Source organism: Carex rostrata, chromosome 9 (genome assembly GCF_964058835.1).
Source record: "Carex rostrata chromosome 9, lpCarRost1.2, whole genome shotgun sequence".
Taxonomy (NCBI): domain Eukaryota; kingdom Viridiplantae; phylum Streptophyta; class Magnoliopsida; order Poales; family Cyperaceae; genus Carex; species Carex rostrata.
Window position 1 is genome coordinate 10,426,271 of NC_135926.1, and position 23,909 is coordinate 10,450,179.

The following is a 23,909-nucleotide window of genomic DNA, read 5'->3' on the forward strand; positions in this document are numbered from 1 at the left end:
ATACTAAAATATATTTGGAGACCAAATTTTATATTTTTAGAAATTTTTTACTATTTTTTTAGATAGATACAAAATCAGTAAATCTGAACCATCTAAAAACAGTATTTTTGTATCTATCTAAAAAAAATAGTAAAAAAATTCTTAAAAATATAAAATTTGGTCTCCAAACATATTTTAGTATGGAGGTTAGATTGAGCGGTTCGGATCGACTGTTTGAACTTTGAAAATGATGGAGAGAGATTTATGCATGATGGAGGCACAAAAACATGGAGGCATTTGAACCCTTCTCATTGTGTAAAGCCCCCAATGGTTTATGTTATTAATATTTTTGTTTTTAAACTTTAAACAATTAAAACTCAGTTTTCAACGTAGTGATAAAAGATAGCATATTTAAGTGGGAGTTCTGACTTTAAAATCTCCATAAAAATATTTCTACAGACAATACATGAAAATTAGTAGGTTAGATATTTAACTTTTTTTATTCAAAAATATTTAATAAAAAATCATTTAACATGATTGCTATATAAATATGTACTTAGAATTTATTTTTTATAATTCTTAAAATTTATTTACAACTTTTTAAATAGATAAAAAATCACCCGACCTAAAAATTTTGAACCAACCAAAAGTAGTGATTTTCTACTCATCTAAAAATAGTAAAGAAATTCTTAAAAATATAAAATTGGTTAAAATTGTTTTCTTAATTCACATTGGTTAAAATTGTTTTCGATTTAAAAAGAAAAACACCGAGGCAAACAATACAATCTCTTTATGTTAGAAGAATATTTATCTTCGTTAAATTATATTTTTGTTGACATTAATATAATTGTGGTATCATTTAAGGTGTTGAGTATAGTTTAGTGTTTTAAGTATTATTGTAATTCTAAGGATTGTATTAATGTTCATAACAAAGATTCAACACAGATTGTAAAAAAAAAAAAAAAAAATGGTTGGGGGGCTTTTTTGCAGTTGCTAAAAAAAAATTTGGCGACGCCAACATGCTCGTGGATTAAAGAGCAAATTGGCCGTCACGTGCTCGTTGTACTACAAACATTACAAATAAAAACTCATTATTATTTTTTTTAGATTGTCTAATTATATCAAATAAGTCATATTACATAAATGAGGAGGGTTCAAATGCTTCTTCTATTTTGTGTCTCCAGCATGCCTCAATTTCTTAAAATTTTAACAACTCAAAAGTTAAAACTTAAAAGTAAAAATAAAACCGTTAGGTGTGATCTATGTTATTTTCTCTATCTGCTCATACAAAATTATCACATTTCAATTTCATTTTTATGTGAATCAATAAGTTCAAAAATCAACGTCTAGAAATTATCTAAATTATTATGTTTTTTGTAAGCTCTTGATGACAACTAAAATAAAATTGAAATGTCAAAATTTTTTACACGTGTATAGAAAAAATGATATAGATCATATCTAACGGTTTTTATTTTGACTTTTAAGTTTTAAATTTTGAATTATTAAAGTTCTAAATTTTGAATTATTAAAGTTTTAAATTTTGAATTATTAAAATTTTAAAAAAATGAAAGCATGATGGAGGCACAAAAAATGAAGTCATTTGAACCCTCCTCTAGATAAATTATGTTCATTTCTTGTAAACATACAGAAGTACATCGCACTAATAAATTATATCGGTAAACCGAATAATTAAATTGTCCTAGCAACCGAACAGAGAATTTTATTTTACAGACTTAAAATAAATAAAAAATGTGCGATAATCAATCTAAAAAATTAATTAACATCAATTAATTGTATTCCAAATCATACGATTAATATTATAACCGGCCAGCTTAAGAAACTTGACGAGATTAAGTACACCAGAGCTCCATTGAGTGCGTATCCTCTGAGATATCTCATATTTTGCATGACCGACGTGTCCTGTGCCTATTCGGGGTAACATAGGGGGCCAGTATTATTTGAGCTTTGAGATTCGCACAGAACGTATGGCAACAGTTGAGATTTTCCAAAAAGTCACGCAAAATATGAGATATCTCGGAGGATGCGAATTCAGCTCTATTGGCTATTGCTATTGTAAAATTCGGTAATTCGTTTGATCGTATGGCCTTACGTGTTGCAACCTCTGAACTTCAAAGTTCAAACAATCCGGACCCTCCAATATCTGAACGTTTAAAAACAAATCTAAACGGTAACTTTTTAGATTGGCTTAACGAAATCTGTTTTAAACTTTTAAAACCGAGATTTCAATTTAAGTTCTTTTTTTCGTATTTGGAAATTTTGTTAATGATGTTTCAAAATATCATAAACCGAGATTTCATTTAAAACTTATTTTTCCTCAATAAAAAAATAAAATTACAAAATATTATAGAAATAAAAAGTACTTAGAAAGTCTCAGTTATACTCATCTCTCACATAGTGCCACAGTGGAGACTAGTAAATTGAAAGCATCAAATTTGGGATAAAAATTTGACTTTTTGGGAGAGGTCTGGTGTGGAAAAAACGTGGTGTGTCGTGCTGTGATCTGATTAACACGTTGTGATTTTGGTCTCGTGACGTACCGTGACCAAGTGAACAGTGACCCGTGCTATGCCATGACCAAAATATTGAGGGGTGGTCACGGCACGTGAATTACTGTCATGACTATTCGTGTACCATGTCCAAACGTATCTGGTCATGTTTCTCAGGTTTAACTATTTTTTTCATAATTTAAGTTAGTTTATTCAAGATTCACCATTTGATTAAGATATAACGGTCCTAATTACACGTGACTCGTGTGATTACGTACCGTGCTGTGACCGGATCTTTCGTGTGACATGTCATGCCAAATTTTCTACAAGCTAATCACGGCGTACGAATTATTACGACACGAGACACACAAATCACATCACAGAACTATAACACGTGATGTACCGTTCCGTAACAGAACCGGCTCCATCGTACCATTTTTTCCGCTCTAGGAGTAGGAGATGACAATATTTTTTTCTTAGGTATCTTTAATTTTTTTTTCTTTTCCGTCTTGGATTGCGTTCACAGTTTATGATGTCAGCAATGATAAAGAGTAATGTCCTGAAATTGATTTTATTCGAAAATAAAAGATGATGAATTGATTCTTCTTTCTCCCGTGAATTGGAAACTGGGAATCTGCTTAGCTCAGCTATCAGGTGGTGCAAACTCCGACGTCTTTATTTTGTTGGAAAAATCATTCACTGTAGTCTGTAGCTTTTGACTTCTTGTAGATCAGTAAATTGCATTTCGTTGGAAATTGTATAACTTTTCCATTTAGACGCCACACGCCAAGAGTTGCTACTAGGCTTCTAGCTTTCGCCAGCCGACATTTTTATTTTTACTCAATTAAAAAATTATTTTAATAATAATAATCAAGGTTTATAAAAAATTTTAAAAATACCCAACCCTGAAATTTTTTCACGGGTTGGAATTTTAATTCCCACCCGTGGAAAAATTCCACAGGCCAAACTTTTTTTTTTTTTTAAAACAGAAATTTGTATTTATTTTTTATTTTTTGTATTGAAATATTAGAAATATTGGATATATTTCTTTGAAAATACATGGAATACAATATAATTTGATTTATTAGAAAGACTGCAACAAATAATCCGGATCAATATTTTTCAGGTCGGATTTTTCGCGGCTGTAAGAAAAATTAATATATTTTTTTATGTGTTATTGGAAAAAAAAAATGCTTAGATTCCGATTTATTGATCCCGGTTCAAAAGTCACTTCTATGTAATCTAGAAAATATTATGATCTTTCTAGTACATTTAATTTATTAAAAGTTTTATCTATTTTGAGAATTATTTTTGAATAATATCATTAAATAAATTAAAGTTTTTGTTTTTTTTTCAAAATAGATATAACTTTTAATAAATTAAATGTACTAGAAAGATCATAATATTTTCTAGATTACATAGAAGTGACTTTTGAACCGGGATCAATAACTCGGAATCTAAGCATTTTTATTTTTTTCCAATAACACATAAAGAAATATATTAATTTTTCTTACAGCCGCGAAAAATCCGACCTGAAAAATATTGATCCGGGTTATTTGTTGCAATCTTTCTAATAAATCAAATTATATTGTATTCCATCTATTTTCAAAGAAATATATCCAATATTTCTAATATTTCAATACAAAAAATAAAAAATAAATACAAATTTCTGTTTTAAAAAAAAAAAAAAAAAAAGTTGGGTCCGTGGAATTTTTCCACGGAATTAAAATTCCAACCCGTGGAAAAATTCCACGGGTTGGGTATTTTTAAAATTTTTTATAAACCTTGGTTATTATTATTAAAATAATTTTTTAATTGAGTAAAAATAAAAATGTCGGTTTCGCCAGTTATAAATATTAGCAACAAAAGTTATATATATTGAATCCAAAAAAAAAATTATAAATATTAGCAACAAAAGCACCGCTGATCCGCTATGGCGCTATCCATTATTATTATTTTGTTACTTTTAAACACTCTTTTTTATAGTTAATTGAATTGTTAACTTATTAGAAGAATGACATTAGCAAATGCGCTCCAACTTCAAATTAGCAAATACCTTCAAAATTTGAACTTTCCCACGATGTGCTCTTAGCGCATATGACAGGAATTCACATTCTCCCCGATACTGTAATAGGGAATCTTTTACAATTGCTGGATCTGGACCTCGACCGTTCTTTTTAACTTGGCACGAATCTCAAAGTCTAATAATACTGCTCCTGCACTAGCTTGAATTCTGAATTCTAAAGCGACTGGGAATTAATCTTAAATCGTAAAGTGAAGGGAATCTTTTACAGCAATGAAGAGAATACTTGTTCATATGACAGGGGAGAGGACCTCTCATCAAAACTGGACCGAAAGTCGTCCGATTTAAATTCAAGTTATATAATTTGCGTTGAAAGTTATACGAACAATTTAGATTCACAAAAAAAAAGTTAAAATATAAAGTATATTTAAATTTACTTCCACGAATTTTAATGCTTAGTCCCGCATTTAAGCGTTGCTGGTGTCAACACCTACTCGAAACTCATCTCATTGAAAATTTAAATCGGACATAAAACAAATTTCGATCCGTTACATAACGAATTTCTGCCTCAGTAGACTCTCTCTCTCTTTCTCTCTGATTGTTTATGGGGTTAGAAAACAGTGAAATTTTTATTTATACCATAATTACAAAAAAATAAACTAAACGTTTCGATTTGATGAGAATTTGAGATTTATTCAGACCGTCAAACAGTTTAGCGGTTCTAAAACTAGAGGCCGCTAATTGGCCTTGCGGCTTCAGTCTAAAAGCCTTCAAATAAAATAGCGATCCCATTTTTTTTTTCTTTTTTTTGTAAGTGGCACAGAGGAGAAACACACACCACATCATTATGTTTATAGAGACGGTTTGTGTATCATATATATATATCATGTATATGTCGTTGAATTTAAATATAAATTTTATCTTAGAGAATATTAAAAATGATAAATGTTTAGAGCAATTTTAAAAGTTATAATATTCAGAAAAAATTACATTGTTTGTGGGGAAATCACAAGCAAAACAAAATATATTCGACTCTAAACTAATCTCAAATTGCATTTCGTGATTGGAGCACATAACAAAATATATTTCCTGATTATTTATAAGTAACTAATCTCAAATTCTATCGCATTTAGCATAATATGTGGAAAATAAAAATTATACCTAATTGTAATTTTGGAATTAAAATATAATCTAAAGTTAATTATACCACTGATAAATAAATATACACCAATACATTCCATAAAATTTTCAGTTTTCAATATACATGATAAACTGATGAGAAGGGTTCAGATGTCTTAATTTTTTGTGTCTCTACCATGTCTTCATTTTTAAAACATTAATAACTCAAATTTTAAATCACAAACTTCAAAAATAAAACCGTTAGATGTGATATATCTTAGTTTCTCCATGTGCTCATAAAAAATTATCACATTTCAGTTTTATTTATATGTGAATCAATAAGTTAAAATATTAACGTCTAGAAATTATCCACATTAGTACATTTTTATAAGCTCATATTGACAATCAAAATAAAATTAAAATATCATATTTTTTTACAAATACATAGATTAAATGTTGTAGATTATATTTAACAGTTTTTTTGTTGACTTTAAAATTTGAAATTATTAAAATTTTAATAAAAAAATAAGTAACATTTGAACCCTTCTCTAAATTGATAATACCATTCTTGTTGTTTGTTACTATTTTTAACAGTAAAGAGTAAATGGGCCGGCGAATCTACCAAAAGGCCTATTTCTACACGCTACACCTGGCGAAGCCACGCTGATGCCACGCCTTCTCAATTCCCATTTCCTTTTTTCTCTCTCAAATCAAGTAGTGTGAAACAGTGAATTTGACGCAAGCTTCTGCGAGAAGAAAACAAAGGAGACAGAAAAAAGATGTCAGAGCGATATTTTTGTGCATTGGAAAGTGTAAAATGCGCTCAGCAGACTGCAGCTGTCAAGCTGATGAGAAAGAGACAAACAGATAATTACTTTGTTTTTGCCACTTGCCAATCACATTGCTACAGTCCATGCCTATCAAAATGTATTTTAATCTAATCGTTGCTCGCAAATTGTCTAGTCTTCTACTTCGCTCGCATTGACACAAAGGATCCGAACGGTCCGTGCAACTAAGGGGTGGTAAGTACTGGTAACCAGCGAATTTGTAACCTCTGCTTTAACTCAAAAGGGAATCTTTTGAGTCAATGAATATTGACCATTCAATTTGTTTTAAAATTCATGCAGATTAAATCCGCACTAATATTAAAGGGCCTTCTATATTATAAGCAGGAGCCGGATTGGCTCCATTTAAAATCAGACGGTTGAAATTCATTAATTCAAAAGATTTTTTTTTGAGTTAATGTAGAGGATATGTATTCGTAACCAGTTGGCTTGTCACAAGATGAGTTTAGATTGAACTTGTTACGAGTTGGTTCGTCCGAGTTATGAACAAGTTGACTTCAGAATTTTGAGTTGAAATTTCAATCTAAAATTGTTGTGAGCTACCTCACAAGCTGGTTCGCTGAGTCTGACTGGATCTTGTTTTAAAAAAAATAAAATTCTACAAACTTTTTGGACTGAGCTAAACCGAGATAGACAGTATAAAATATACACAAATTCATACAAATTTACAGATTAATGTATGCTAAGCTAGCTCGCGGGCTAACAAACAAGTTAGGCCCCAACTTAAACTCCTTAACAATTTAATTTAGTAATGAACGAGCTGTTAGCGAGCAAGTCAGTCAGGTGTGAATCAGGGTGAGACTATTTCGATTTTCGAAAGTAAAACAAAAAATTTACTAAAATCGAAATACGATTCTAAATTTAGCAAACAAAGTCGGGAATGTCCGAGTCTCAGATTTTATTCTTATAAAGCAAGAGAAAATATATACATTTCGAAAATATTACAAGCCAATTAGTGGATGATGCGTATATAATTTAGAATTTGTCTGTCTTACTATCAGACAAAGAACCTTTGTTTTTCAGTAGAAGATGTGAATTGAAATTGCTTCAATGTGGATAATGTCCATGAAATTTTACAAAAATAAAATAAAAAATAGGCCCAAACTATAACTAGATAGACTCACATCACATGCATACCATATCGCATTTCAGTTATATTATTGCAATAAGTTTGACTTAATTTGTATGAACCATCATAAATCAAACTTGTGGTTAGTGAAATTTTGTGCGTTTGGGTTTGTATTAATTTATAATCATTGCAAGATTTTTTTGAATAAAAAGTAAACTACAAACACATGTTATTGATGTTCTCATCAAATTTAATTCAGTTATCTCAAAACAGTATCATGTGAATTCTTATAACGGTTATAATCCTCTGTTCAATTTACATATATATCATATATAGAGCAGAGGGTGAAAGTGACATTTAATCGACAGGAAGAATAAAAAAATATTAGGATCATGATTCGTGAAGCGCACATCGCAATTGGTATAAATTTTGATGTTCACTGTGTTCACACCTACATATGACGAGCAAATAAAATGTACAAAAAAAATTCATTAGAACTAATCTTTGATTCATATTATAAAACTCAATTCAATAAAATATAAATACACAAAAAAGTACCTATACAATATATAGTAGATAACGGTAAGCTACATATAAGCTTTTTCGGATAATTGTTTTTTTATTGTGATAAGAAACAAAGGAGAAAATAATAAAATTTAAAAAATATCTGAGTTCCCAAAAAACAAAGGAGAAAATAATAGATTTACAAATTGTTTCCCAATAAATCGAAATGCATGCAAAATACTTAAAAGAATTATAAAATCACAGTTTTACCACGTGGAAATAAAATATATGTTATAGAATTAAATAACTATAAGAAGCTCCGGTGTCACAAAGGAAGCATTTTATGTGTTTTACACGGTGTTCTAAATAGCTAGCTGTAGCTTTTTCAGACCTAAAAGCTATGACGCTATGGGCGATATATTGCTAGCTATTGGCGCTATAGTTAGCTACTTAGTGTAATTACTTTTTTTTTTAACCATCCCGCTATACCGGTATAATCGCTATTTAAACCATTGATTTTACGGGATGCAGAACAGATTTTTTACTAAAAAAATATATAAAACTCATTTAGGAAAAAATAAAAGGATTATAAAATAAACGTAAAAAATATTTCATATTAAAGTTTATGCTGAAATTTTTAAATATACCATTTTAAGAAAATAAATAAACCAAAACACCATCGGTGGCTGGATTTAATAAAAATAGCATGGCCGCTTTGGCGCGAAGCGGGTACCCTGAACGTGGCCGCTATGCTGGGAATCGGCCACTATATTGGGCCGGCTTTAGGCCCAGCGGGGTGGCCGCTTTGGGGGGTAGCGGCCAGGGCCGCTTCCTGGGGTAAAGGGCACCCTGATAAAATATATATATATACAGAGTTGTATTATTGAGGAGAGAGATATTCATTTGACGCACAGAGGTCATATGCCACTAGTGCCGCTTCACCTGTAAGTATTTTATTTTCTTTCTTATAAAAAAAAAAATTAGTATTTATAATTAATTTAATTAATTTTTAATTTTAGGTTTTCTTATACTCATACCAAATGGCTGTTATGGTATCTATTTACACTGGTGGTGAGATTTTAACAGGCCCTAATGGGGTTTATTACAGTATCGGGCCTGTTTCTGTGATACCTGTAATCTCGGGTACTGATTTGTTGGTTATGAAATCGATTATTTCTCAGAACCTCGGATTGAATCAGGATCGATATGACCTTGATATTCAGGCCAAAATTAGCATGCCCACTGGTTCAGGCCAAACTTGGTTCCAACTTTTTCCTGTTCAGAATGATGGAGTCTGGCAGGTACTGTACAACCAAACAATTAGTTTTTCTGGGGGTGGATACAAGATAATTGAACTCTTTGTGGAGATTAACCGAGTCCAGCGTCCTAACCCCCTTGCAAGGTTAATCCGGGGTGCTATTCGGGCTAATGCCTCAACCTCCTCAAGTCCAGTGTCCCAACCCCCTTTCCAGATTGACATGCCTGAAAGTAGTAATGCCCCAGTTCAGGAGGGCCGACGGTCTACTAGTCGGCCCTCCCGTCAGTCCCGAATCCCTTTGCCGATTGACATGCCTGAGAGTAGTCAAGCCCCAGTCCAGAGGGACCGACCGTCTAATAGTCAGCACTCCCATCGATCCCGAGCCCAGCCTTGTGATCCGGAGGAAACTGAGGAGACGGTGGATCCGGAAATACAAGAGAAAGTTAATGTATTTTTCGTAGTTGATTAACAAACGGTGCGGGAGGTCACAATCTATGACGACGCTCGGTGGATTTGGCAACTGGAACGAGTTTGAGATAACATCCACACAAGAGAAAGTTAATGCATACATGAAAGACGCTTCTGGCCGGTCTACCAAAGCGAATTATAAATACACGGTGGTAATCATGGATGAGAACACGGTTACATGCACATGCCAGAAGCCGCAATTAAACAGAATACCGTGTTCTCATGTTCTGGCAGTGTGCCGTCTCCGTGGCATTGACCCTGGAAGGTTTGTACATTACTACTACCACATACAGACACTTATCAACACATGGCTGGGTGAATGGCATGTGTATGATAATCAGTCTGATTGGCCGGAAAATGAAGGCCCAATCCTTGTTCCAAATGACAAAAATATTACCTTGGGTCGAAGGCGAGTTACTAGGATTCCGATGTGGCTTGATTTACTTCATAATAGAAGGAGAGGACATCAGACTCGCCGGGATACACAAGAACAACAAAATAGAGCTGCTCGAGATGCACGAGGTAGTTAACTCATACATTTTTGTTATTAAATTTTCAGGTTGAGAAAGAGGCAAGTAATGTATTTTATCCGACGGTCAAGTTTAGATTTGTGATTTATTGTTTGTTTACTCGTTTATTGTATTAACATGCATACACCTATTTAGGCGCACTATTATTGTTTGTTTTGATTTATTTGTGATTTATTTGTTGTTTTATTGTTTGTTTTACAAATCGTTACGTTCAGATTTACTGTGACGAAAAATGATGAAAGATAAAAGCAAAATAGTACAATAAATAACAACATGAAAGAAAGATAAGCATCCTGATATAACAAATCACAGTATATGACAACACTAGAGTAAAAAAAAGTACAAAAACAAACAACAGGGTGAAGCGGCACTAGTGGCATATGACCTCTGTGCGTCAAATGAATATCTCTCTCCTCAATAATACAACTCTGTATATATATATATTTTATCAGGGTGCCCTCTACCCCAGGAAGCGGCCCTGGCCGCTACCCCCCAAAGCGGCCACCCCGCTGGGCCTAAAGCCGGCCCAATATAGTGGCCGATTCCCACCATAGCGGCCACGTTCAGGGTACCCGCTTCGCGCCAAAGCGGCCATGCTATTTTTATTAAATCCAGCCACTGATGGTGTTTTGGTTTATTTATTTTCTTAAAATGGTATATTTAAAAATTTCGGAAGTTTATGCTTTGCAAAATAGGCTAAATTATATTTTCACACGCGCAAATATTTAAAACAAACATACATTTTAATTTTTTTCGTCAAAAACAACATATAAGTTAAAGTTTCTATGCCTGAAATTCCCACTGCTAGAGTTCACAAGCACATCATGCCTTAAATCGCCGCTCTAAGGTTCTCATCGGAGTTAAAATTGAGAGACTAACCCTGTGATCGGAAAGGGGTAACCCCCGCATAAAACAAGAAATAGAATTATATTTTTTGTCGCATTTCTGATCTGAAGCGGAGGCGACGAAGGAAAAGAGAGGAGTTCGCGCGACTTTTTTCCTTCGAAATCCCGCTAGGAAATCCACGCCAAAACAAAGGAATTTGGCGAGAATTGTACGGAACTGGGTGAAGAGACGCAAAAAGCCTTCCTTCTTCTCCTGTTCACTTCTTCTTCCCGTTCGCTTCTTCTTCCTTTTTCATTTGCCGTTTTGCTCTGATTAGGTGTGTTTTTAGTTATTTTCCTCCACTCTTCTTTCTATCCATTGTCAATACCTTTTTTTCTGTTTCTTTTCTCTTACAAACTCAAACCCTAGAAGCTAGGTTTTGATGGCATTATTTGTAAATTGAAAGAAATTTGAGGGTAACTATAAGATTGTTGAAAATGAATTCGTTCTCATATAATAGTCTAGCCGATCATAAAATTTCAATTTAAAATCATGTATATTCTATTCTTTTCTTTTCTATTCTATTGAATTCTACTTATTTTGTTTCCGATCACAGTGTAACTAGATCCGTCGCTTTCTTTTTTGGAAGCAGCTAACAGTCCCTCGAAAATGTCCGGACTTTTTACACTAATCCTATAAACAAGTTCATTAGATCCGGTAATACTATGAAAACAATCTTATAAATAAGTTCAATGGATGTTCTACCGATGAAACCGCGTGGTCCCAGATGAAAACGCGTGAAAGCTGTTGAAAACGTGTGTTCAACGAACAAAGTACAATTGAAGTACAATCGGTAGTTAAACTGGGGACCACCTTCTGTGAACATACACATATTATCCTGTGAATATACAAATATTATCCTGTGAACATACACATATTATTCTGTTAACATACAAATATTATCCTGTGAACATACACATGTTATCCTATGAACATACACATATTATCCTGTGAACATACACATATTATCCTGTGAACATACAAATATTATTCTGTGAACATACATATTGTACATTAAATTATGGCAGTTGAAAGCGTGTCGTTGCCAGTTATGGCAGTTGAAAACGCGTGGCCAGAAAAGTACTTTTTCCGTTATCGGCGGTTGAAAGCGCGTCGGAACTAAGTTAAAAAGGAAAGTTTTTTATACATGGGGATTTTCGAGGAACTGTAGCTCGGGAGACGTTACCTTTTTTTCTTCTTTTTTCTCTCTTTTATTTTAGACCAATAGGAGAAATAATTCACAAGAGGGTTTTAGAAGTTAGTAGGGACCACATTAATTATTAATTAGTTAGAAGAATAGAAACTGAATAAAAGATGGGAGACAATTTAGGAGATTAGAAAGTGGAAAAAATTTATAATTATCCAAAAAAAAAACTCTTCTGCTCTGAAATAGATTAAAGAATATACATGATATATTGAAAATTTGATGAGTAAATACAGAGAGTATGGGAAGAGTTGGAAGAATATATATGCACTAAAAAAACCCTGTTGTTATTCTATTTATTTTTGTTCCCATAAAAATTGACGAGATAGTTTAATTCATTACCATATTCGAATTTGGATTTCCCAAATAGATGTCCTGATCAGATGCACGACTTTCAGAAAAATAATTATCAGGGATTTATTTTGTTGTTAAGTTCATACGTTTAGCAATCAGCACCAATGACCGTATTTTCATTCTTATATTATGCAGTATGCACATAGTTATTCTGATCTACCAATACTTAAGATTGAAAAATGAATTTTCGAATTGAATATCAACCCTTCAATCATATAATATGTAGAAATCTAAATTTAATTAAAACATACTCACTACCACAGACTGCTACATGGTTTATCACATTAAAATTGAATAAATCTCTAACGATTTGTTTTCTTATTTCTTCATACAACTATCTTTGATTCTTGCAATTATTTTTTTCCCTTATTTCTTCATTTCATCCGTTTCATTTCATACAACTATCTTTATGAATAGATGGATGACAGATGTTGTGCTAATGGAAACAATCATATTTTTCTGATCTTGAGAGAGTAAGAAAAATATCTAGAACTTTCGCGTAGAAAAATGATATTAAGAGAATTAATTTTTATCAAGAATATATATGTAGAGAAAATCCTTATTTGAATTATTTAATTATATCTTTTCCAATTTTGTCTCTTTACAGATCATTTATTCTCTAAATCGTTTAATGACATGTTTTGCTTGTGGAGAAAATTAGATATTAAATCGTAATAATACTTTAAGAATTTTTTTCATGTTATATTTTATCCTTTTTTTCATTTGTTGTTGTTTCTTTTTTTGTTATTTATTATTTGGATTTCCGTTTTTTGTTTTTTATTTTCATTTAAATATATATTTTTCTTTTTTGTGTGAATGTCAAACAAAAAGTCTCTAATGATTTGTTACAATCTTTCTTTTTTATTTTCATTTAAATATGTCCCGTTGTAACACACGGGCACGATACTAGTATTTTTATTAAGTCTGTCTGGGCGTTTAAAATAATTTATAGAATCAATTTCAGGCATTTTGTTTGAGTACACCTGGTCTCTAATGATTTTCCGACATTTTTATTTTTCCCCAATTAAAAAATTATTTTAATAATAATAACCAATGTTTAGAAATAATTTAAAAAATATCCAAACCGTGAAATTTTTTGACAACTTCGAATTTTAATTCTAAACCGTGGAAAAATTCCACGGTTCCAATTTTTTTTTTTACAAAACATAAATTTGTATTTATTGTTTATATTGAAATATTAGAAATGTTGGATATATTTCTTTGAAAATAGATGGAATACAATATAATTTGATTTATTAGAAATACTTTAACAAATAACCCGGATCAACATTTTTCAGGCCAGATTTTTCGCGGCTGTAAGAAAAATTAATATATTTCATTATGTGTTATTGTAAAAAAATAAAAATGCTTGGATTCTGAGTTATTGATTCCGGTTCAAAAGTCACTTGTAACTAATACATAAAATATTGTCATCCTTCTAGTACATTTAATTTATAAAAAGTTGTATCTATTTTTGAAAAAAATAAAAACTTTAAGTTATTTAATGATTGTTATTCAAAAAGAATTCTCAAAATGGATATAACTTTTTATAAATTAAATGTACTAGAATGATAACAATATTTTATGTATTAGTTACAAGTGACTTTTGAACCGGAATCAATAACTCAGAATCCAAGCATTTTTATTTTTTTACAATAACACATAATGAAATATATTAATTTTTCTTACAGCCGCGAAAAATCTGGCCGGAAAAATGTTGATCCGGGTTATTTGTTACAGTCTTTCTAATAAATCAAATTATATTGTATTCCATCTATTTTTAAAGAAATATATCCAACATTTCTAATATTTCAATATAAAAAATAAAAAATAAATACAAATTTCTGTTTTGTAAAAAAAAAAAAAAGCTTGGAACCGTGGAATTTTTCCAAACCATTTTTAAAATTATTCCTAAACTTTGGTTATTATTATTAAAATAATTTTTTAGTTGAGTAAAAATAAAAATGTCGGAATGATTTTTGTTGATTCAGTTATTTATTTAAAGCCGATTTAGATCTGTTTTAATGTTCTGTGTATTATTTCAAAATTTACAATTGTCTGAACATTTCGTAATGTAACATGATTTACATTTTTGTTTTTATTAAAAGGCTACTAGGTCCGTATCTATTCATAGAAACAGGTGCTGTACGACATCAGAAAATTGCGCAGTGAGAGCCTAATTTGCAAGTGAGTGGGCCATGGTATTCTCTTCTCGTGGAATAAAAAAACACATTTTGTAACGGGGGTTACCAGCAAACGCCTGAGAGATGTGTACCAAGTCTGAGCAGGCATGCCAGTTGACAGTTGACACAATGCAAAAAAGCTGTTGGGAGGTAGATTCAAAAAGTTAGAAATATGGGGGCATCATTGCAATTACACTAAGGCATGATTTTTGCAATAGTTAGAACGATTTTAGTCGCATTACGCAAATAGGTACTAGCACATTATAGAGTGATTTAGAATAAATAACAAAAAAAAATGACCACTAAAATAATATATTCATTTTACTTTTATGCGGCCCATTACCACAACAAACATATTCTTTATGCGGCCCATTAGCGATTGACAATTGGCGAGGCCCATTTTCTTTCATCCAGGTCCATTCTACCTTGCGTCTTTAGCTTTGCAATGTTTGTCGCTAAATGTTTCTGGGTTTACCAATCCAACCCGATTCAATCTGTCAAATTGACTCCTGATTTGATTGGGCGGTTCCGAAATAAAACGATCGTTTTATTTTGTTGTAGTTTTCAGCATTCCAAAGGAGGAAAAAAAAAAAATCAATCTTCTGATCGATAATTAATTTGGAAAACAGAGCGATAATATAAGCTGATAACGATGTACAATTTTAGCGAAGGTCAGGTCACATCATAGAGATACCAGATATTTTGAGTCCATATTTTGATGCAGCTCAATAAGACTTCGTATTTAATTTTTTAAATTGACTATTAATTTAGACTCAAAATATTCTGTCATTTAGTATATTTTTTTTTAATAAGAAATCGGTGGCCGGGATAACACCCACTTATCTAAATATATATATAGGGTATGGCTAAATTGCTGCCGGCAGCATTTTAGCGGAGATGCTGCCGAGGTAATATCGTAATTTCTGATGTCCAAACAACAAATATAAACCGTTAGATGTTTAATCTATATTATAATCTACTTGGAGACCAAATTTTACATTTTTTGAAATTTTTTTACTATTTATTAAGCTGGTTTGAAAACTGCTGATTTCAATAAATTTCTGTAGCATTGAAATCAGTGGTTTTCAAACCAGCTTAATAAATAGTAAAAAAATTCCAAAAAATGTAAAATTTGGTCTCCAAGTAGATTATAATATAGATTAAACATCTAACGGTTTGGATTTGTTGTTTGGACATCAGAAAATAAAAAAGCTACGGCAGTACCTCCGGGTAAAATGCTGCCGGCAACAATTTAGCCGTGCCCTATATATATATATATATATATATATATATATATATAGGATTTGGCTAATATGTTATGGGTAGCTAAGAGGCCTTCCGTGCTACGGCTCAATATTTGACTTTTCAAAATCCTAACGGTCGAGCCGAACCGTTCATCTTGTTCTCCATATTAATATGTGTTTGGAGACCAAATTTTATATTTTTTGGAATTTTTTTACTATTTTTTTAGATTTATTGAAAATCGCTGTTTTTCAGACAAATCTGGACCATAAAAAACAGCGATATTAAATAAATCTAAAAAAATAGTAAACAATTTCCAAAAAATGTAAAATTTGGTCTCCAAACACATATTAATATGGAGAACAAGATGAACGGTTCGGATCGACCGTTAGGATTTTGAAAAGTCGAATATTGAGCCGTAGCACGGGAGGCCTCTTAGCTACCCATAGCATATTAGCCAAATCCTATATATATATATATATATTAAATTTGAAAAATGATGATCACTCATCAAGCAATTTTTCAAAAATCAATTTTTCATTTTTATTGATATTTGATTGCTCATCGAGTCACTTTTAAACAATTTAATGCGCAACCTATTTCAGTGATGAAATATACATTTATAATTTCCACTTTTATTACAGTTTAACACGGGGTATGGTACGATTGCAAGTAAATTTGGTTGTTAATATACCCCAATCCGAACCTATATATATTTATTAATATGTACTGCAGCTCAGATACATGAAACTAATCAACCAAACCTACAAGCTGGTTCCAAAATATATAGTTTTAGAAGCAAAAGTCATAGCAAATTGAGGTCAAATTTATGATACAGCTCCAAAGAGGAAAAAAAACAAGGAACCCATTCATACTCCTCAGTAGGAGTCTCATATAAGAGCAAACCCCCATACATCTATAATAATTACTACTCAGGCGACTAATTGAAGAAGCTATGGAAAGAGCTTGGCTTCTGAGCATTCTCCATTTTGCTGAGATCAGAACCTAGTGCCAATGGGTTTGATCTTGCCTCCGTTGTCAAATCTATTGTTAAGCCATTTCCATATCCTTTTGTTCCGAATTGATCTATGCACCATTTTCCTTCGCCTGGTTCCTTCTTCGCTGCATTGTCCACCCTGCAATGGTTTGTCAAATTATTAAAAAGTTTTGAAAGCAATTCTAATAGAATTGGTATATTTGAGACAGAGACAAAACATCCATTCAATAAATAAGAGGTAAAACCAAAGCATATTACAGACCACTTGTACTGAGCTACTGTTTACTGGCACCAGCTCAATATTTGTTTCTGTTCTCCTGTTTTTGGGTTTTTTTTGGCTTATCTGGTTTGTAGTTACATGATTGTTTCTGCTGACAATTATAAGAATCTACAGTAAACCTAGAATATCTGTTACAGAAAAGAGAAAGAAAATTTAAAATAAGGCTCATTTCATTTACATCATTCTGGTTTGCTACATGCTAATAAAATGATCAGTACCAGTACTGGTACTTCCTTGTGCAACTGCCCCTTAGCATTTTGCCTCAAGATTTTCTTTATCAGTACATTTATCTTTTTATTAAACAAATTCAGCTCCAGAAATACAGATGCTTCATGCTTATTCATTATGAATTCACATCCAGTGCAATACCCGACTGAAAACAATTAGATCTGAGTCGTCAGTTTTAGCTTAGCATGGATCTCAAAACAGCCCCCTATATTTAATTAGGCTCCGAATTCCAATCACTTGGCTGGGACTGCCTGGGACCTAATTGTACTCAGTCAGGTACCTGGGAGGATAAGGATTCTATTCATTATACCAGTTAGAGAAATTGCCAAAAGGTATACCTATGGTTATCATCGCCCAAAGACAACCCAATACCAGTACCGTTACTCTGAGTTCTGAAAGAGGAATATGGGGAATATGGGCTTGAATGGAGGTTGTGGGCCCCACTTGAGGAGGAATAAGAACTGTTGGTATTTGTGGTGGCGAGGGACAATTCCACAAGCTTTCTTGAACGGTTCTTCCCTCGGTGCATATGCCTCTCGCAGTACTTGGAGTCGCCATACGACTCTCTAGAGCATCTCCACTTTTTTCCATCTGTTCTTCTGCACCTACCGGGTTCTGGGTCCTCAACTCTCCGTCCGAAACCCGCTTGGAAACACCCCCATCCTTCTGCATCATTTCACATTAGAATTAAATTGAACAATCTAATAATCTAATGACTTCCAAAGGGTGATTAAGAGACTAATGAGGACCTTCACAGGTATGAATTTGAGTTTATTTGTTATGAACATGTCTCAAATAAAACCTTACACACCAGGATCCCCAGAATTAATTTTCATAATAACACATTAATTTATTCAGATGCTAATGCTAAATCCTTAACATTTTGTCAACCATGATCATTCGTTTCAACCTTTTGATGTATGCCAGCTAAAACTAAATCAGTTGAAAAACAACAACAAATCATGCTATGTATTTTCATCACGGATTTAGCACAAGAAAGATTGATTCCCTACTTGTTCAATTATTTGAACTTCTTAGATTAACGTATATCAGATATAAATAATAAATAAATGCCATATATTTTTCTTCATTCCAAATAAATGAAAGAATGTATTGGATATTTGTCTTTAAGAGTCACCAGTCTGAACACGCCATAAACCTCCTTCAATCTATCGTGTATGGGGTTTCAAAAAGATTGATAATGACAACTATATTTTAGTTAAGGTTCTTCCTTTTATTTTAAAGTGCAAATATTCATACCTGGTGAAGCATAACCATTCGGAGTGTGCAGAGGAAGAAAGCCAAACCCAGGAGAAGCAACACTGGGACCAATGGAGAGGTCCATTAGAAAGCTCTTCTTGATTGGCATGATCAGATCAGAGGGGATAGGAAGGCCAGAAGCCAAATACTTGAAAATCAGCGCTTGTTGCTCCAGCTCTTTCCATTGGGATGAGGTGAAGGGATACATCTCTGCCTTCTCTAAAAACAGTGTTGGTATTTCAAAAATGAGGAGAGGAAATGTGCAAATGAGAGAATGTGGAGAGAAGAACAGAGCAGCTCTTAAATCGGCATCTTTGCATATCCCCTGTTTTTTGCTCCTAAGTGCACAAATGTGCAATTTTTTTCTCTTGGACAACAAAGGTAGTGAGATTGTAAATATTTTGATCTTTCAGAACAAAATTAATAATAATATATTATTTTATAATTTGAAAAATATTGTCGTCTAAAATAAAATATTGTATATCTAGCATGTAAAATCAATATACATCCAAAAATATATATATATATATATATACAAGTATGATTATTCATATAAAGGTCGACTATAATCAGAGACGAATGTAGTAAGATAATATGGGAGTCAATTGATCTCTATTTAAAAAAAAAGGTTATATTAATGTATAATTTTGTCATAAAATAGTAAAATTGACATTCATTCTCTACAGAAAAATTCTATATGATTGACTCTCGTATATATTTGACATATATAGTTCGAAAGTCTGATTCTTCCAAATAATTAATCATTTTTACTTTATCATAGTGTGTGTATATTATGACAAGCATAACTTATCTTAAAAATTAATTGAAAAAATACATAAAAACCTTTTTAACTGTTACAAAGGTTGTGTTACACACTAAAAAGTTTTTTTTAATAACAAGTGAATATTCCTTCCTGCCTTTTATGTTACAATTGCATACTCCTGTAATTGAGCAGAATTGCAGGTTTCTTCACATTTGTTTTATTATAAGTTTTTTTTTTTTTGAGTCGGTTTTATTATAAGTTAGTGGAGTGTTGAATGGGGGGCAATTAAGGTGTGGTTGGTTTGTCTTAAGAGGAAGTGTCATTCAGTCAAGGGGGACAGAGTAAAGACTGCAGGGGTGCAGAGCCTATTCAGAATGGAGATGTATAATATTATATTAATATGTTGCGCAATAGAATAAGCGGACTATCAGCAGAGGGGATAGAGAGAGAGAGAGAGGACTGAAGGAGAAGGTAACAGTGCTCGTGTAAGCTTTAATTGTATTTTGCAGTGCTCCTGCTTTTATTATTCTCGTCTTGCTAGTGCCATGATCTTTATGCTATAAATTTCCCTTGAAAATTTTGAAACTTTTAAGGACCGTTTGCTATTTCTACATTTCCTTTCCAAAATACAACATTATTACCCTATAGTACGCTTGGTTTTATAATTAGATATGAATATTTTAAGCTTTACATATTAACAAAATTCTATATATATATATATATATATTTTTAAGAAGCAAGTGGTTCTGTGACTTGCAATTTTTTTTATAAATGGGACAGGAATGGAAAGAAAAGAAATAGATAAAAAAGAGAGGTAGAGATGCAAAATAACCAAATGATAGTTAAGAACTTGGTGTCAGGAGGAGCAGATGATGCTGCCACAGTAGTGCGGTCTTTTGAATTAGTTTATTTATGAGACCTGAACAAAGAGCAGGTGCGGTGTGTCAGTTCCTCTCTTAAGCACTGACATTGTAACCTGCATCTCCTGCCCTCTCTGAAACATTTTTCTGCATCTTGTCTGCTACTTTTACATAACAGCCATCACAAATACACAATAATAGATTTATATTTTTCGAATTTATTTATTCTTATTCTTGACAGAGAACTTGCATAGCATAGAAAAGGTGATTTGCACTTAATTTTTTTATTTAATGTTATGTCAAAATTAGCTCCATGAATTTGACTGCGTATGAAGCATTTACTCCATGAATTTGACTGCGTATGAAGCATTTAACACGGTCTAAAATCTGATAGTTTGGTCAAGACGTTGTTCTCTTCATTATTTCTCTTTCCAAAAAAAAAAAAAAAAAAAAAATTTGCCCATTCCGTGTTGAGTGATTCAGTCACTTTTGGATATGTAATTTTACGTACTACACCCTCGAATATTTCTTAATTACTTCGGGATTAATAAAACAAGGCTACAGTTTTTAGAAACACGTCTCAACTGTGCATTGACCATTCTTTAAGATATTCCCACTGTTGCTAGCCTTAAAACGAAGATTCAGAACGTGTGCGTTGTGCCTCTATTTGTTGTCTCCGTGATAAAATGACATTAATTTTTTTTCTTGGATTTTTTTTTTATTAAAAGGTTGTAGACGATTATATTAATTTAAAAAGTCACGAGCAACTGTTATATAATATTAGACAATAAATGATTTTGAAAGTATTTAGTTGTAAAACAAATAAAAAACACACAAGGATATGTGCATTATGTGGATACATTTTGATAATTTTTGCTTGGTTGGAGTTATAGATGTCTAGTGATTGTTTTCTCTTTGTGTGCTTATTTATCTTATTTCTTCAAATTCTTATTTGGTTGGAGTTATAGATGTCTAGTTATTGTTTTCTCTTTGTGTGCTTATTTATCTTGTTTCTTCTGACAGAACCGAAATTCATGTCCAGCTGTAAAACAAATAAAATGATATGAAATACTGTAGCGTTTTCAAACAACTTAAAGTGAAAATTTTGTAGTGGAAAGAAGATGTAAAAAAGAAAAGATTTTTGTGAGTTTGAACATGAAGAGTTAGTAGTAAAGGGTTCTTGGAGTGCACTGCACTTGCGCTGCCACTTTCTCACTTTCGGCTGCTCTTTTTGTGCATTCTCGTTCCTTTCTTTCTCGCTCTCCAAACTCTTTTTTGCAAGTCATTTTATTTACCACTGCCCCTTTCTGTCTTATTATCACCCCTCAATTAAACCTAATTATTATATAATATACTGCAACGCCTGTACGCTGTACGGGTACGGAATCTGAGCCTAACCAGCATTCAATGCCAAGAGAGCCCGGTATTATTTTAGGTTTGGGCCGGTGAAGCCCGCTAAGCCGCTATTATATTTTATCAGGAGCAAAATTAGAGTGTGATGTGTTAATCAAGATGAATTGGTGAACACACCTTCAAAAGATTATTGGATTGACTTCGAACTATCAATTTAAACTGTTAAAATTCAAGTACTCCGTGAGTGATGTATGTGCATGTAAAATTTTTAAAATTTCTAATTCATTTAGTACATGATCGAGCGGTAAAAAAAATAATAAAAAATTAATACATAAAACAATTAAAAAGTTAACTTATAAAATGTTCATTGTTTTGACCGCTTGAACATGTGCTAAAAATATTTGAAACTTGAAATTTTTTTACATGTACATACATCACTCAAGTGCTTGGATTTCAACAATTTGGATTCGTAGTTCAAAGTCAATCCGATAGTCTTTTGGAGGTGTGCTCACCAATCCCTCTTGGTGAGCACATCACACCCTAGTTTTGCTCTTTGAATCTCATATGTAAATGGAATCCACATCCTCTGAGGTAACATAATATTTCTATTTGAATCATGGTTGTCCGATCAAAATTCGAACCAATCTGGTCTGAAGTGGAATGCAGGGACCGATTTAATAGTCATGCGGATTATGATTGAACGGTTCAGATTCAAACATAAATACTATGTTGCTTTAGGTGATACAAATTATGGGTGATTAATGAGCGAGCATGAGCGAGTTAGGGTATGCTCATGCTCGCTCATTAAGTAAATGAGCGAGTTGTTAATGAGCGAGTTTAAATGAGCGGATAAATGAGCGAGTTGTAAATGAGCGAGCTTTTTAATGAGCGAGTTATGAGCGGCTCACGAGTTATGACTTATGACTCATAACATAATTATATAATGTGCTCACGCATAACAAAATTTGTTAAAAGTCATCATAACAAAATCCAATAAATTGTCATAATTCATTTAAATGAGCGAGTTGTTATGACTATTACTTGTTTTGGACTTTAGGCGGAGGTTTTGGTTCTGCCGATTTACAAAAAAAAATGAATATGAAACTATGAATATTAGTATATTACACATGATTAAATGTTACATTGTGCTCACTATATTACACAAGATTAAATATGAAACTATGTTCACTATCTATCAATCTTAATAAGGCAAGCTTGATGTTACACATAATTACATAGGATTAAATATAGCAGGGATTAGATGTGGCAAATTCTTAATGAACGAGTTATGAGCGAGTTGGGACATGCTCATGCTCGCTCATTAAGTAAATGAGCGAGTTTAAATGAGCAGATAAATGAGCGAGTTTAGGCGAGCTTTTAATGAGCGAGTTATGAGCGGCTCACGAGTTATGAGCGATTTACTCACCCCTAATACAAATTCATGTAAAAGGAGACAACGAAGCTTTGTCTAAAGAGAAAAGAGTCCGTTCAATATTCATCGGACTCAAATTTGAGTTTTATAAGCTCCGTTTCCACCCGATTCATTATAAGATATATGCGTGCCACTTCAATATTGTTCATGTCTGCTTCAATATTCATACAAATCAATTGCACATGAATTTTAAAGTGGATGAAACGGAAACAGAGTCCATTGAACTCAAATTTGAGTATGATAGTCACCGGATACTCTTTTATTTCCCCTCGTCTAAATCATTTGTCGTTGTCGGAACGTGCCATTTAGAACTTCCAGTATATCAATTATTGAATTATTTGACAATATTGATAATTTAATATTTAAAATAAGAACTTATAATTTATAAAAAAAAATAGACACATTCTTAGTCTATGAATTGATCGTGTATAATTTTTTATACAATTTTAAGTGCATGTGGATTCCATCAAGAACTTTAAGCTGTTCGGTTAATGAAACTTTACCTCAAATTTTATTATATATATATTTTTTTAAAGGCAAAGGCTTCTATGGACATAAGGACTTAT

At 32.2% G+C, this 23,909-nt stretch overlaps 1 protein-coding gene across 1 annotated transcript; it reads right to left on the minus strand.

Moving 5' to 3' along the window:
• Positions 1 to 16,942: 16,942 nt before the first annotated feature.
• On the minus strand, positions 16,943 to 19,216 carry LOC144558943 (growth-regulating factor 1-like). The gene is made up of 3 exons (XM_078307819.1): positions 18,936 to 19,216; positions 18,014 to 18,341; positions 16,943 to 17,306 (listed from the first exon to the last, which is right to left on the minus strand). The coding sequence occupies exons 1-3, from the start codon at positions 19,141 to 19,143 to the stop codon at positions 17,111 to 17,113; spliced, it is 732 nt and encodes a 243-aa protein (XP_078163945.1). The 5' UTR covers positions 19,144 to 19,216; the 3' UTR covers positions 16,943 to 17,110.
• Between the last annotated feature and the right edge of the window lie 4,693 nt (positions 19,217 to 23,909).

What these genes read in the sequence shown, in the direction of transcription:
- LOC144558943 (XM_078307819.1), bottom strand. Translation starts at nt 19,143, where the DNA reads ATGTATCCCTTCACCTCATCCCAATGGAAAGAGCTGGAGCAACAAGCG. An exon ending in GAATGGTTATGCTTCACCAG is followed by an intron (nt 18,342 to 18,935) that starts GTATGAATATTT and finishes GAAATGATGCAG; the next exon opens with AAGGATGGGGGTGTTTCCAA. An exon ending in TTGGGCGATGATAACCATAG is followed by an intron (nt 17,307 to 18,013) that starts GTATACCTTTTG and finishes AAACCATTGCAG; the next exon opens with GGTGGACAATGCAGCGAAGA.